Here is a 14,553-nt window from a genome sequence, read left to right as displayed (position 1 = left end):
ACATTCTTCTTGCATCGAACCTGTCTAAACCCGTCAGAATTTTCAACGTTTCTATGAGATCCCCTCTCATTCTTCTGAACTCCAGTGAATACAAGCCCAGTTGATCCAGTCTTTCTTGATAGGTCAGTCCCGCCATCCCGGGAATCAGTCTGGTGAACCTTCGCTGCACTCCCTCAATAGCAAGAATGTCCTTCCTCAAGTTAGGAGACCAGAACTGTACACAATACTCCAGGTGTGGCCTCACCAAGGCCCTGTACAGCTGTAGTAACACATCCCTGCCCCTGTACTCAAATCCCCTCGCTATGAAGGGCAACATGCCATTTGCCGCCTTAACCGCCTGCTGCACCTGCATGCCAACCTTCAATGACTGATGTACCATGACACCCAGGTCTCGTTGCACCTCCCCTTTTCCTAATCTCTATTGTATAAGAGTTAGTTTCTCTCAGGAATGCGTAAACTTCTGATATGAATACTACCTTGGGGCCTAAATTTCCCCAGGAGTTGCTCTGTTTTTTTTTTGGAGCCACTTGCTTTTTTTGGAGTATCTTTTTGGTTGAAATTCTGGCCATTTAATTTGCGCCAGTGTAAGTGAGTTAGTTCGGCTTTTCTTTTCAAAAGGGGGCGTTAACAGTCACTTACGCCTGTTTTAGCCATTTAAGCAAGTTTAGCCAGCTAAAAGTTACTCCAAACCAACTTAGGCCAGCGTAAGTGGGCACTCTTGTACGTTCAGAAAAACCTTGCAGTGACTTAAGAAATCAGCGCAGGCAGCCAGAGATAGGGAGGGGACGGGACCTTGCAAAGCACTAAACACCTTCACAACAACATTAAAGAAGCATACATACATTTAAAGCACCAAGCATTAAACAAAGCAGTACATTTGCACCAAGCAATAAACAAAGCACAAAAAGTAATAAACAATTAATTAACAATTTAAAAAAAAAATAGAAGGAACCCTGCACCTAAAGCACCAAGACCAAAGTAATAAGCAATCAGTAAATAACAAATAAAAAATAGAAGTCCTACCTGAGGAAACGCAGCGGGCCGTGATGAGGGAGCCCATTCGGCCAGGGATGGCGTGCTTTGGGCCCCTCCCACACAGCCTGCACTGTGCACTCACAGATTCGGCCTGCCAGGAGCTACTGCACATGCACTCAGATTCTAGCGCACAGGTGCCAGCGCCGGGACCTGGCTCCGCCCCCAACCCTCTGAGCCACGCTACGCCACCACCAAGGAGAGGCTGGGAAGCCAGAATCGAGAGGAAGATTTTCGGCGCGCTTGGAGGCGGACAAAAGTGCCGCACCTCTGGTGAGGGCGCCAGAAAAGGGGGTTGGGGAAATTTGAGCCCTTAATAACTTAATACTGGCCTAGCATTCTGCCTCCATGTCTAAGTTTCTCATGTTACAAGTCTTTTGGTATGTAGGTCTCTTATGAACCAGTCCCTTATCTAGGTATAGATCATCTCTTGACCCGAGTGTTTATCATCATTCTGTAATTTCAGTATTTTCTGTCTGAGTTTCAAAATTGTCTTTTTGTTCTCACACACCGAGATACATCTCAGCTTCTCCCCTTTCAACAACAGCTTGTATTTATATAATGCCTTTAACGTAGTGAAACATCCCAAGGCGCTTCAAAGGACTATTGTGAGATAAAAATTTGACACTGAGCTGCATAATTAGAAATTAGCGCAGGTTGGTCAAAGAGATATGTTTTAAGGAGCGTATTGAAGGAGGAAAGAGAGGCGGAGAGGTTTAAGGAGGGAATTCCAGAGCTTGGGTACCTAGGCAACAAAAGGCACGGTCACCAATGGTTGAGCGATTATAATCAGAGATGTTCAGGAGGGCAGAATGAAAGGATCGCAGACATCTCGGGGCGGGGTGTATGGTTGTAAGGCTGGAGGAGATTACAGAGATAGGGAGGGACGGGGCCATGGATGAATTTGAAAATAAGGATAAGAACTTTGAAATTGAGGCGTTGCTTAACCGGAAACCACTAAGTAAGCGAGCACAGGGATGATGGATGAGCGGGACTTGGTGTGAGTTAGGACATGGGCAGCCGAGTTTTGGATCACCTCTAGTTTATGTAGGGCAGAATGTGGGAGGCCAGCCAGTAGTGTGTTGGAGTAGTCAAGTCTAGATATAACAAATACATGGATGAGGGCTTCAGCAGTAGATGAGCTGAGGCAAGGGCGGAGACTGCGATGTTACGGAGATGGAAATAGGCGGTCTTAATTATGCTGCAGATATGTGGTCAAAAGCTCATTTCAGGGTCAAATATGACGCCATGGTTGCAAAAGTTTTGTTCAGACTCAGACAAAAGTTGGGGAGAGGGATGGAGTCTGGCTTGGGAAGGGAGTTTGTGGTAGGGCCCGAAAACAATGGCTTTGGTCTTCCCAATATTCAATTGGAGAAAATTTCTGCTCCTCCAGAACTGGATGTCAGACAAGCAGTCTGACAATTTAGAGACCGTGGAGGGGTTGAGAGAAGTAGAAGTGAGGTAGAGCTGAGTGTCATCAGCCTACATGTGGAAACTGACACTGTGTTTCTAGATGATGTGGCCAAGGGGCAACATGTAGATGAGAAATAGGATGGGGTCAAGGATAGGTCCTGCAAAGTGAGCTGGAATACTTGACTACTTAAACCACTTTAAAATATTCTAACACCATCTAAGGTGTTTCTCTATTCTTGCTTTCATCTATATGTACTCTTGCAGTCTTTGACGATTCTCATCTCAATTTCTCCTCCCACCCCCCCCCCCCCCCCCTTGTCAACTTGGTGTCACCAAGATCCAGGTGATTTGTCTGCCTTAAGTTTGAGTAGATTATCTCCATTACTGTTTCATACTCTCATTTCCATTGTTAAGCTAAAATTCTGTTTACCAATTTTTATTTCTTATTGTCTGGGCAAGATCTTTTTAATATCACTATATATATGCTTTTTTCCAGTTTAAAAACTCTGTCGTCGACTTTTCTTTCACCTTTTCTATTGTTGCAGTGAGCCTAATTATTTTGTCTTATTTTCCCAAATGTTTTCCTACTTTTAAGATATCCATTATTCTACATCATTACCAGAATCAGGTCCAGTAGTGCTTCTGGCTTCCTTCCTGGTTGGAGTCGCAATATTTTGACTGAGAAAACATTATTGAACACACTGCAAAAAAAAAAAATCACTTTTCTCTCCACAAACATTTTCATCTTTAATTTCCTTTCAACTATTTGGCAGTCTACAATATATAATCCGTTCAATCCAAATAGATTCTGGTTGAACCAGTTCTATATTTGAATTCTTATGCTTTAGTGCTGTTATATTGGCTGGAATTTCTACCTTTCTGACATGCTGGCAATGGGGGAGCCCTGGATCATGTGGGGAACCTGGAAGTTGAAGCAGCGTGTTTTGAAGTGGCTTTTTAATGAAGCCAATGGATTTGCATCTGATTTCTGATCCTGATCAATTAGTGGGAGTGGACGTGATGACTTTACGCATGGGTCCAATTCAGCACAAGTGTTTAAAGGAGCAATGCAAAGATGATACTTGAAGGTTGGTGGAGGTTAAAGAGAGATTGATGGGGAAGAGAGTGGATTGTCTGGAAAGAGATTTGTTTTGCTGCGGAAGAAAAAATTCAGTCTCAGCGCCCAAAAGCTGCCCCTAGATTTAGTGATGCCTCCCTGGAACTCCAGCTGCAAGCATGGCTGGAGGGAGCAGCAGGAGTGTGGTGGGGAGGTCCTGGATACCATGCAGGAAGAGATTTAATGACATCATGAGGTCAAGAAAGGCGAGTACAGTGCCACATTCAACTACATCCTGATGTGTGTATGTCACCCCAACCCCCTCACTCTGTCTTCCCAAACCTACTCCTGCACGTCACTCCTCACACCAACCTACCTTGCAGATCCATCCAACCTTATCTGTTTTTGCACTTACTCACTTACTCACATCCCCATCTGACCAACCACCACTGATACACTCCCACATCTTAATGCTATGTCACACCTCTCCCTCATAGTCACCCTCTACAAATGTTGCCCATCCATCAGTTCCACTCATTCCAAAACTCTCACTCTAAGGTCTATTGTTTGTCTCCGTGCAGGAGGAGAGAGTATAGCACAGCCGGGAGAGGCAGAGAACCGGAGGTGGCCCTCCAGACATAACAATGCTGACTGCAGCAGAGGAGGAGGCGCTGGAGATAGGCGGAGTTGATAGAGGTAGAAGATGGGGAGCTCTCAACTACATGGCAGAATTAAATATCTCAGCCACATGGCATACAACAATCACTCAGGTTGACTTGATGTCAGCAGCAAGTGAAATATGATCATGTGCATAATGTTCACTTAAAACATTCTTATCATAACAATTCTAGTTCATGTCTTTATTCTCCCAAAGGCACATCAAGTGTCCCACGGACAGTCCAGCCAGGGGAGGAAGAAGACTCCTCAAAGGAGGTCATGGACTCAGAGTGCATCGTCACAGGATGCACGCACACCAATTCAGATACACACAGGTTGGTGGGACCAGTAAGTCAGATAGTAGTGTTGTCACCTGGTGTCTCACACATCACATGTGAGCAAGAGCAGATGGTACAGACAAGAACAGCAGTAGAGAGGCCTTGTCCAAGCTCTGCTCAGCTGGATGAAGATGCTGAACCTCGGGTGCCGTTGACAAAGAGGATAATTCTAGAGGAGCAACAAAACGTGTGCGGCTTTGGCAGGATCTCCAGCTGCGATGTGCTTGCTTGCAGGGAGAATGGAGGAGTCCATCTCCAGCATGACTGGCATGATGTTGCAGGCCTGAGCAGTGATGTATTTGTCCATGGAAAGGGTGGCAACCTGCATGGAGCATCAAATGCAGGATTCAGATGAGTGCATGCTTGCTCTCACCAGAAGCTTGCACACTATGCCACCTTAACTAGAATGGATAGAAACCTAAACGTCGCTGCTCATCGCCCCACTGATGTGCAGCAAAGTGTTCTCCAGATCCTTGCTAGCAGGGATGTGCAGGTGGGCCACAAGAGGGATGATGGTGAAAGGGGATATGGAAGTGGGGACTCTGCTCAAAGTGCTTCCACTTGTCCCCCATTGCCCGCACCCCTCCCCTCCAGTCAGAGGCCCATATGCTGCCTCGTGTCTCAATGACTGACTCTGCCCCTGCCCAGATACAGGAGAAGCAGTCTTTGGCGGGGCACTCACGGGCTCCAAAACCCAAAGAACATTGTTGGTCAAAGCATCTCTGCAGTCAGAGCAGGGACGTGAGCAGCCTTCCTCTACATCTCCTGAAGCCGCAGTGGTTGTGGGCTGTAGAAGTGGTAGGAAGAGGAAGAAGAAAGAATTCTGGGTGCACAAGGGTATGCACATAGGCAATGTTTCACTGTTAAGGTTATGTTATTTGGAGGCACATAAAATTATTTGCTTTCCCATCTTGCCCATTTTTGTCTGCTGCCTGGCAAGTGGCATTGTCAGTTGCAATGAATGTTAAGACATGACTTAACTGCGAGCAATGGGTGTGTGTGTTGGTCATTTTAGGACAACTTTGTGGTTGGTCGTGGGGGGGGGGCGGAATTGAAAGTTTGTTCAACAACTGGGTGCCAGATGGATGCACTGGAGCAACCTAGCAACCTAACTAAATCAGACCATTTTGAGGCCACCTGAGGCATCCTGGACAAAAATGTGCACTGCTGCTAGTGCCATGTCCACATCATATTCCTCCTTCTCCGAAGAAGCCATGCATATTGCTCCTCCAGCAGCTCCAATCCACACTGCTGCGCTGTGTTGTGCAGAGCGCAGCATACCACGATCGTTATGGAGACCCTGGCTGGTGCGTACTGAAAGGCTCTTTCAGATTTGTCCAGGCATCTGAAGTGCATCCTCAGCATCCCAAAATCTTGCTCTATTACTCATCTTGTCGTCATTTGGCTTTGATTGTAGTGCTCTTCCGTCTCATTGCTTGGCGCCCTCAAGGGTGCCATCAGCCATGTCTTCAGTTGATATCCCTTGTCTCCAAGCAGCCAGCTGGTACATTTGGTCAGACATGCGAAGAGCTGAAGGAGGGTGGATTCGCGCAGGTTGAATGAATCATGACAGCTCCCTGGGAATCTGGGTGATTTGGGATGCCTTGATGACCACGTGTGCAGTTGATGAAGCCCTGCATTGTGAGAAGTCAGCCAGAGACGAAAAGCCAAGCATCTGCTCAGTTGGACTGACTTCATCAGTGGCAAAATGTACATAAGAGCCCGCCTTGTCAAATATAGCACCGGTCACCTGGATGATGCATTTGTGGGTGACCAACTGTGAGATCCTGCAGATCCCTGGAAGGAGCCTGAGGCAAAGAAGTTGCAGGTGGTGGTGACTTTGATAGCCACTGGAAACGCATATCCACTAGGTCCATTTGGCAGCAGGTCTTCTTCCAGAAGGCTATAAATGTCTGCCATGACCTGATGCAATACTCTGAGCCTCCTGAGGCACTGGTGTTCAGTCATGTCCAGGAAGCTGATCCTTTGCCTATATACCCTGTGTTGATAGTATCGCCTCTTGCGTGGTGCACCTGTGTGCTCATCCTATTTCTCGTGTGGAGCGGGAGATCAGTGGGGAAAAAGCTGCTGCTATTCCTGATGGTGTTGCTGCTGGTGCTCATCTTTCCTCTTTTGATGTGAAACAATGTAAATGGCACCCATGCTGATCTGATATGAGAGAGGGAAAGTGGAGATCAGACGCACAATCCTTCACTGTGGTCAGCGTGTCCTCCACTGTGGTCAGCGTGACCTCCACTGTAGTGAGCATGACCTCCAAAGTTGTAGAAAGCACCTGAAAATTCCAAGAACAAATGGTGTGAACAAAAGCCTATCCCTTAGACAGGTGTGAGGTTTCAGTATTTGGTTTTTTTTCTAAACCTCGCCTTGCTTTCACTTGCAAGGGTCAGCAAGCCTGGGAATCCCGTGGACACCTAGTAGAAGTTCAAAGCATGTTAAAAAAGGGTCTTAATAGCCTCTTAACTAGCTGTTGATTGCTTTAAATAGCTAACCCACCTCTCCCGAGGGGGTTTCTGGCTCGCAGCCGAACCCGCTCAGTGAAATGCGGAAGCTGGTGGGTTGAAGCCAACTTCCCGATCTGCTGTCAATTTCAGCACTTTTAACTACTCACCCGCTCGCAATCCCGTACACTCTTTGATGTTAAAATTCAGGCCATTGTCTCTACTTAATACTGCTACCATTTTCCATTTCTTCCATCCTTAATAATGTTGTACCTTTTGGCCTGTGCTAAAATACACTCTCATGCACAGGGTAGTTCAAGTAAAATATATATTTTTTTAAAGTGGATCTCTCATTTGCTCCTTGTGAGTCAGTAAAAGAAAGATTTAAACGGCATTATATAAATACAAGAACTATAGTGCCTTTCTCGGGATGTCCCAAAATGCCTTGCAGCCAATGAAGTACCTTTTTGAAGCACTTTCTGACAATGTTTTGTGTAAATTCAAGTTAACCAGTAACTAGTGGGGTGCCACAGGGATCAATGTTGGGACCCCAACTATTTACAATCTATATTAATGACTTGGAAGAAGGGACTGAGTGTAACAAAGCCAAGTTTGCTGACGATACAAAGATGGGAGGAAAAACAATGTGTGAGGAGGACACACAAAATCTGCAAAAGGACATAGACAGGCTAAGTGGGCAAAAATTTGGTAGATGGAGTATAATGTTGGAAAGTGTGAGGTCATGCACTTTGGTGGAAAAAAAATCAAAGAGCATGTTTTTATTTAAATGGAGGAAGATTGCAAAATGCCGCGGGACCTGGGGGTACTTGTGCATGAAACACAAAAGAATACTATGCAGGTATAGCAAGTGATCAGAAAGTCCAATGGAATCTTGGCCTTTATTGCAAAGGGGATGGAGTATAAAAGCAGGGAAGTCTTGCTACAGCTATACAAGGTATTGGTGACGTCACACCTGGAATACTGCGTGTAGTTTTAGTTTCCATATTTACGAAAGGATATACTTGCTTTGGAGGCAGTTCAGAGAAGGTTCACTAAGTTGAGGGGGTTGACTTATAAGGAAAGGTTGAGTAGGTTGGGCCTCTACTCATTGGAATTCAGAAGAATGAGAGGTGATCTTATCGAAACGTATAAAATTGTGAGGGGATTTGACAAGGTGGATGCAGAGAGGATGTTTCAACTGATGGGAGAGACTAGAACTAGAGGGCATAATCTTAGAATAAGGGGTCGCCCACTTAAAACTGAGATGAGGAGAAATTTCTTCTCTGAGGGTTGTAAATCTGGAATTCACTGCCTCAGAGAGCTGTGGAAGCTGGGTCATTGAATAAATTTAAGACAGAAATAGACAGTTTCTTAAACGATAAGGGGATAAGGACAGAGAAGTGGAGCTTAGTCCATGATCAGATCAGCCATGATCTTATTGAATGGTGGAGCAGGCTCTACTGTTCCTATTTCTTATGTTGTTATGTAAATGGTTTACAAGTAAGAATCACCGCATCCAATTTGCGCACAGCAAGGTCCCACAGACAGCAATGAGATAATCAGATAATCTATTTGTGATGTTGGTTGAGGGATAAATATTGGTCAGGTCACCTGGAAGAACACCCCTGTTCTTCTTGGGATAGTGCCATGGGATCTTTATGTCTAACTGAGAGGGCAGATGGTGCCTCGATTTAACATCTCATCCAAAAAACAGCACCTCTGACAGTGCAGCACTCCCTCAGTACTGCACTGAGGTGTCATCTTAGATTATGTGCCCAAATCTCTGGGGTGGGATTTGACTCGGAGGCGTGAATGCTACCACTGAGCCAAAAGGCTGACTGCTAGGCATGCTGTTGTATAATGGCAAGAGTATTATACTATGTAACACTTGATGTGTTATATAATTGATCTATCTTTGGCTCATGTTTTCCAATTATAAATTACTCGTATGCGTGCATGAAGCAGTGGTTATTTGAGCCCGTCTGATAAGTGCGACGTACAATTGGCAATGTAACACTTTGAAGTGTGACATTTTATCAAATGCGTTATACCTGAAACATTAATTTTTTTCTTTACAGATGCTGCCTGACCTGCTGAGTGTTTCTTGCATTTTCTGCTTTTGTTTCAGATTTCCAGCATCTGCAGTTTTTTGTTTTTGAGTATCTGCCAGCTGCTATATTGGTTCGATTGATTGTATTCTCGCTGCTGGATTATAATTTGTGAGTTTGAGGCTTGCATAAAAGATTTACCATTATAAGCTCACACTGTAATGCAGTAGTGAGAAGATTTGCATTATCAGAGTTGCTGCCTTTTAGATGAGATGTTCAGCTGGTTCTGTCTGATTGATATTACTGATCCCATTGCACTGAAGAAGAGCTGGGTGTTTCCTATTGTACTTTGAAAAAAAATTCATCATATGAAGTGCTTTGAGATGTTTTGATGTGAAAGGCATTATATAAATGCAAGTAGTGTTGTAGGTTAGCAACTTCTGCATTATTAAGTAGATGGATGTGTTATATATGTGCACTTGTATTTACTCTGTACAGCCTCCAGAGGGCTCATTCCCCGGAGTCCCAAGGGATCCCATAATCCCTTGGGTACACAGGTATTTAAGAAGGCTTCACAGGTTGGAGAGGCACTCTGGAGACCTGCAATAAAAGACTAAAGTCACACTTTACTTTGAGCTCACAGTGTTCAGTCTGTCTCTTTCTCCATACACAACAGGATGTACTTAGGCTGGTCCATGGAAGAGTCCATCTTCAATGTGACCAATCTAGTTTATAGGAGACGCTTGAGGGACTAAATTAGTGGCAGGTACCTTTCTGGTGCAATTTTTAACTCTAATTACTTGACAATGTTTTAGAAGTTGTGCTCATTTGTACTCGTGTTGAGTTTCTAATCCAAGATGAAATCTGTCAGTCTGTCATAGTCATTACTTGTGCTGGTATTAGTGGACAATAGCTTAACGGATTCTTCTGACATTTCTCTCTGCTATTTTAAAGCATGTGTAAAATGCTTATTTGAAAAGGATTAATATGGATCCATTAAAATAATTGACCGCAGAATGTCCAGTGAACACACAAAATGATCATTTGCTAATTTTGTATACAGTAATTTCTGGCCAAAATGACCCTGATATTTATGGGGAGGCAGGGGATGGGGAAACCTGAAATCCTGAATATAACAGCAGGATTTCATTATCATTTTCCAAATTTTGTTTCCAGCCCGGTAGATTGACAGGTTAACTGACTAGCGGATGGGAAAGCCAGCGGCAAAAGGCCACAGCCAGGGATCGTTGGGGACGGTTCCCGGCCATCGGGGAAAGATCGGGGGTTGGTGGAGGGGGTGGAGTTGGACCTGCAATCAGGAGGGAACGATTACGATTGAAGGGCAAGGCCAGACTGGCAATCGGAAGGGATTAAAAATAGTGGGTTGAAGGGGAGAGTCGGCAGATCACTGAGCAAGGGGCTCGGGATCGCGGGGTGAGGGGGGTGTCACCAGATCATGGCAGCGAGCGAGGCCGCGATCGGCAGATTTGCTTGAGGTGACGATGGGAGCACTCCTGCCTGGCTCACGAGCACTTGCCTTCTGCAGCCAGCTGCTCCCGTCTCCATTTAGCTGCTGGGTTTTCCGAGCCATGAGGAACCCGGCTGGCAATTGTCAAACTCCATTTAACAAGATATGACTAACTGTACATTCCTGCCAGTGTCGAATTCTGGCAGCTCAGGAAAAATGGAGCATGTTTTGAGAGAAGTTGTGTTGCAATCTTTGAATTCCACACAAACCAAAGTGAAGGGCAACACTCTTGGCACAGCACTCCACCAGTGATGACAAGAAGCACAAGGAAGACAAGGTAGAACAGGAAGTAGTAATTCTGATATCAAGCTTGATTTGTTTTTAATGCTGCAATGGATGTTTGACTGAGACCAAGGCATCCTACAACCATCCTTAATCTTGTATTGTGCAGTTTTAGAAATTGTGCTTAACTTAACAACTTGCATTTAAATGGGGCCTTTCACAACCACCGGATGTTTCCAAGTGTTTTACAGCGAATGAAATATCTTTTGGAGTGTAGTCACAGTTGTAATATGGGAAACACAGCAGCCAATTTGTGCACAGCAAGCTCCCACGAGCAGCAATGTGATAATGACAAGATAATCTGTTTTTGTCATGTTTGAGGAATAAATATTGGCCAGGACACTAGGGATAACCTCCCTGCTCTTCTTCTAAATAGTGTCATTTCAGAGAAAACCGATGGGGTTTAATATCTCATCCAAAAGATGGCATCTCCGACAGTGCAGCATTCCCTCAGCAGGGAGTGTCAGCCTGGATTTATGTCCCTGGAGTGGGACTTAAACCCACAACCTTCTGACTCAGAGGTGAGGAGTGTGCTACTCACTGAGCCAAGCTGACACTTAAATTGTAATTAGGAGCAAAAACCTTTGACAAACATAAATAGGATGCTTGAAATGCAGAGAAGCCTGATGGCATCATGCTACAGGGAATTCAGGAGAAGCATCTTTACCCAGAGAGTGGTTAGAATGTGGAACCTGCTACCACATGGAGTGGCTGAGACAAATAGCACATATGCATTTAAAGGGAAGCTAGATAAGGACATGAGGGGGGGAAAGGAATAGAAGGATATGCTAATACAAAAGTAAAATACTGCAGATGCTGGAATCTGGAATAAAAACAGAAAATGCTGGAAATCTCAGCAGGTCAGGCAGCATCTGTGGCGAGGAAGCAGAGTTAACGTTTCAGGTCGATCGAAGGGTCATCAACCTGAAACGTTAACTCTGCTTCCTCGCCACAGATGTGGCCCGACCTGCTGAGATTTCCAGCATTTTCTTTTTTTATTATCGAAGGATATGCTAATAAGGTGAAATGAAGTAGGGTGTGAGGAGGCTTGGGCAGAGCATAAACCCCAGCATGGATCTATTGGGACGATAGGCCTGTTTCTGTGCTGTAAATATGATGTAAATTCAAATCGAGCTTCCATCTGCACTGTGGGAGCCAGATTTAAATATTATAATACAGTGTCCCTCCTCTCCAAGATGGGGTAGTTTAATATCAATCCCAGTATCTTTCAGCCCCAGGTCCTATCAGTAATGGACTTGACCATGGACATACAAGTTATTTTTGCTTTGGAATAGAAAATGCTGGACAGTGACACAATATTATATGCGACGTAGTTTTAAACCTCCTTCCCTATTTACTGGATGTTCTGTCTATTGAATCAAATGCGCAACATAGCACTACAACCTGGATTCTAAACTGTTAAAATGTTACATTTTAATCTTGTGCAAACAGCGTTGTTAATAAAAAAAACTATTTGCTTTACACTTACTGGTCTATGCTTCACACCCAGAGTATTGAATTAATTCAAGATCTTCTCAAGATGTCTACTGCTTTGACAGAAATTTGCCCGTTTGCTGCCGAAGTATTTGGAGATCCTGTTCCTGAAAAGGTATTTTACTAATTAAGATAAGTTGGATGAAGGAGCTGCTAAAGATTATTTGTATATTTGTCTCCCCTCCCAACACGTTGTGCTTTCCTTTCATGTACCATCATGTAGCCAGCGAAGAATAGATCACTATAATGTTCTTGGTGTAACTGCAAAATGGTACTGAATTCATTTCAATCTTGATATAAATCTGGCACAAGTTTCTGGTTTTAAGAGTGCACCGATTGATCTAAGCACAAGATTGTTATTGATGGCTTTGGTTCTGCATGAAGAAGGGTTACTAGTGGATCAGTGTTAAAGCTGTTGCTATTCACTCTTATTTATCAGTGATCTGGATGAAGGTCATGGGAACTGTCTGCAGATTTGCAGATGGTACAAAGATTTTTGCAGGTGATGGGACCTTAGATGAGAAAAACAGATTACCAGCAGATCTAATTGCAATAGGGCAATGTAATTTAATATGGATAAATGTAATGTAAAGTATGTGTGTGTGTAGGCCTAATACTTAGCATGTATCTACCATGCAGGGTTGCAAGCTTAGGGATATTGACCCAAGTGGCATAGTACATGAATCTCTGAAGGATCATGAACAGTGTGTGAAGCTACTGCAAAAGCAGAGTATTCAGATGAAACAAACAATACTATTCAGTCCTTGTGTACCACCTTGGTTATGCTTCATCTAGAATACTGTGTCCAGTTTTAGTCCTCTTGCGTAGTGGGTGATATGGAGGCCCTTTTTAAAAAGTTCAGAGGAGGGACTCTAGATTAAGACCTAATTTAAAAGGCCTTATTTACCATAATAGGCAGAAAGAACTGAGGCTTTTTACTTTATCAAAGAGTAGATCGAGGAATTTTTATTGAGAGTTTTACAATAATGAAAAGATTAAATTTGGTCCATGTGGATGGACTATTTGAGTTAGAGAGGTTAGGTAGTACCAGGGAACATGAGTATATATTAAGTAAGAATATAACTAGCTCAGAAGTCGGGAGGTATTTCTTTTCACCGAGAGATGTTGACCGATGAACAAGTTACTTGTTTGTGCAGTGAATGTGGATTTGCTTTGATCATTCAAAAAGGAGTTCCTAACAGCAGTCAACATCAGTGCATAGAAGATGCAGGTGAGGTATAAGAGGATGTGTCTTCTCTGTCATTCTGGTTTCCTGGAACTTGTTTGATTGCCTTTATGGGTCAGAGAAAAAGTTGCCAGAGTTTTTTTCCCGCCCTAAATTGGCCGAGGAATTTTTCTCTCTTTGTCTCCGAGAAGATTAGGTGGCTGGCTGGTTGGTGGGGGTGGGGGTGGGGGCGGGAGGGGTCATGGTGTGTATAAGTTGCACCGTGACTGTATGGATAAGCTGGTAGATTCTTATCCATTGTTCTTGTATGTTCGGACGATCTCCCTGTTTTGCTGCTTGTCAAGAATTTTCATGTTGTCAACTCCCTCTGGTTGTTGGTCAACTGATGACAGTGTGCAGCCCAAGGAAAGTGGAAGACACACTAATTGCTCTGGTTTTGTCCACAATTTGAATCACTGTTGTGGTGGTCTAAAGTTTGGACATAGCTCGAAGTTGAATGTCACTGAAATATTCCTGTTTAAATGCTGGTTCGCTTGCTTGGAGTTGACAATTGGACTGCTCTTCCAATATAGCAGTTACGTCCTGTTTGGGAGTAAATTGGTTCATGCTGCTCTCTCCGACAGTTCGGTATTTGGACTTCAATTTGTGATGTGCTCTGTGATCCTTTAGATCAGAGATTCTCAAACTTCTTGTTTCCAAGATCCCCTCCCGTGTTACTAATTCCGCAGACACAAGTATTTTTTCTGTATATAAATTAATAGCTCTATTATACCTTGTGTAAAGAAAAAATTATTAAGCCCTGAATTTACATAAGCAAAACACTGCGAATGCTGGAAATCTGAAATTAAAACAGAAAATGCTAGAAACACTTAGCAGGTCAGGCAGCATCTGTGGAGAGTGAAAAATAGTTAATGGGGGTCAAGTTTCGGCCTGAGTTGCTCCTATTTTTTTGGGAGCAACTAGTTTAGAATGAAGTATCTTAGAAATTGCAATTCTCGGCATTTAGTTTTTCCCAGTTCTAGTGAGTGAGAACAGTTTCATTTTAGAACAGATTTTTTT

The 14,553-nt window shown here is 43.9% G+C and overlaps 1 protein-coding gene across 8 annotated transcripts in view; it reads left to right on the top strand.

Moving 5' to 3' along the window:
• stk31 (serine/threonine kinase 31) overlaps window positions 1–14,553 on the top strand; it is a 187,929-nt gene that overhangs the window by 12,514 nt on the left and 160,862 nt on the right. For all 8 annotated transcript variants that reach the window (XM_070880935.1, XM_070880934.1, XM_070880941.1 and 5 more), the window contains exon 4: window positions 12,325–12,423. In XM_070880935.1, coding sequence (XP_070737036.1) covers window positions 12,325–12,423 — 99 coding nt within the window. The remainder of the gene's footprint in view (window positions 1–12,324; window positions 12,424–14,553) is intronic.

This window comes from Pristiophorus japonicus, chromosome 5, assembly GCF_044704955.1.
Source record: "Pristiophorus japonicus isolate sPriJap1 chromosome 5, sPriJap1.hap1, whole genome shotgun sequence".
NCBI classification, from domain to species: domain Eukaryota; kingdom Metazoa; phylum Chordata; class Chondrichthyes; family Pristiophoridae; genus Pristiophorus; species Pristiophorus japonicus.
Note: the sequence above shows the minus strand (reverse complement) of the source record. Positions and strands in the feature narration are given on the sequence as shown.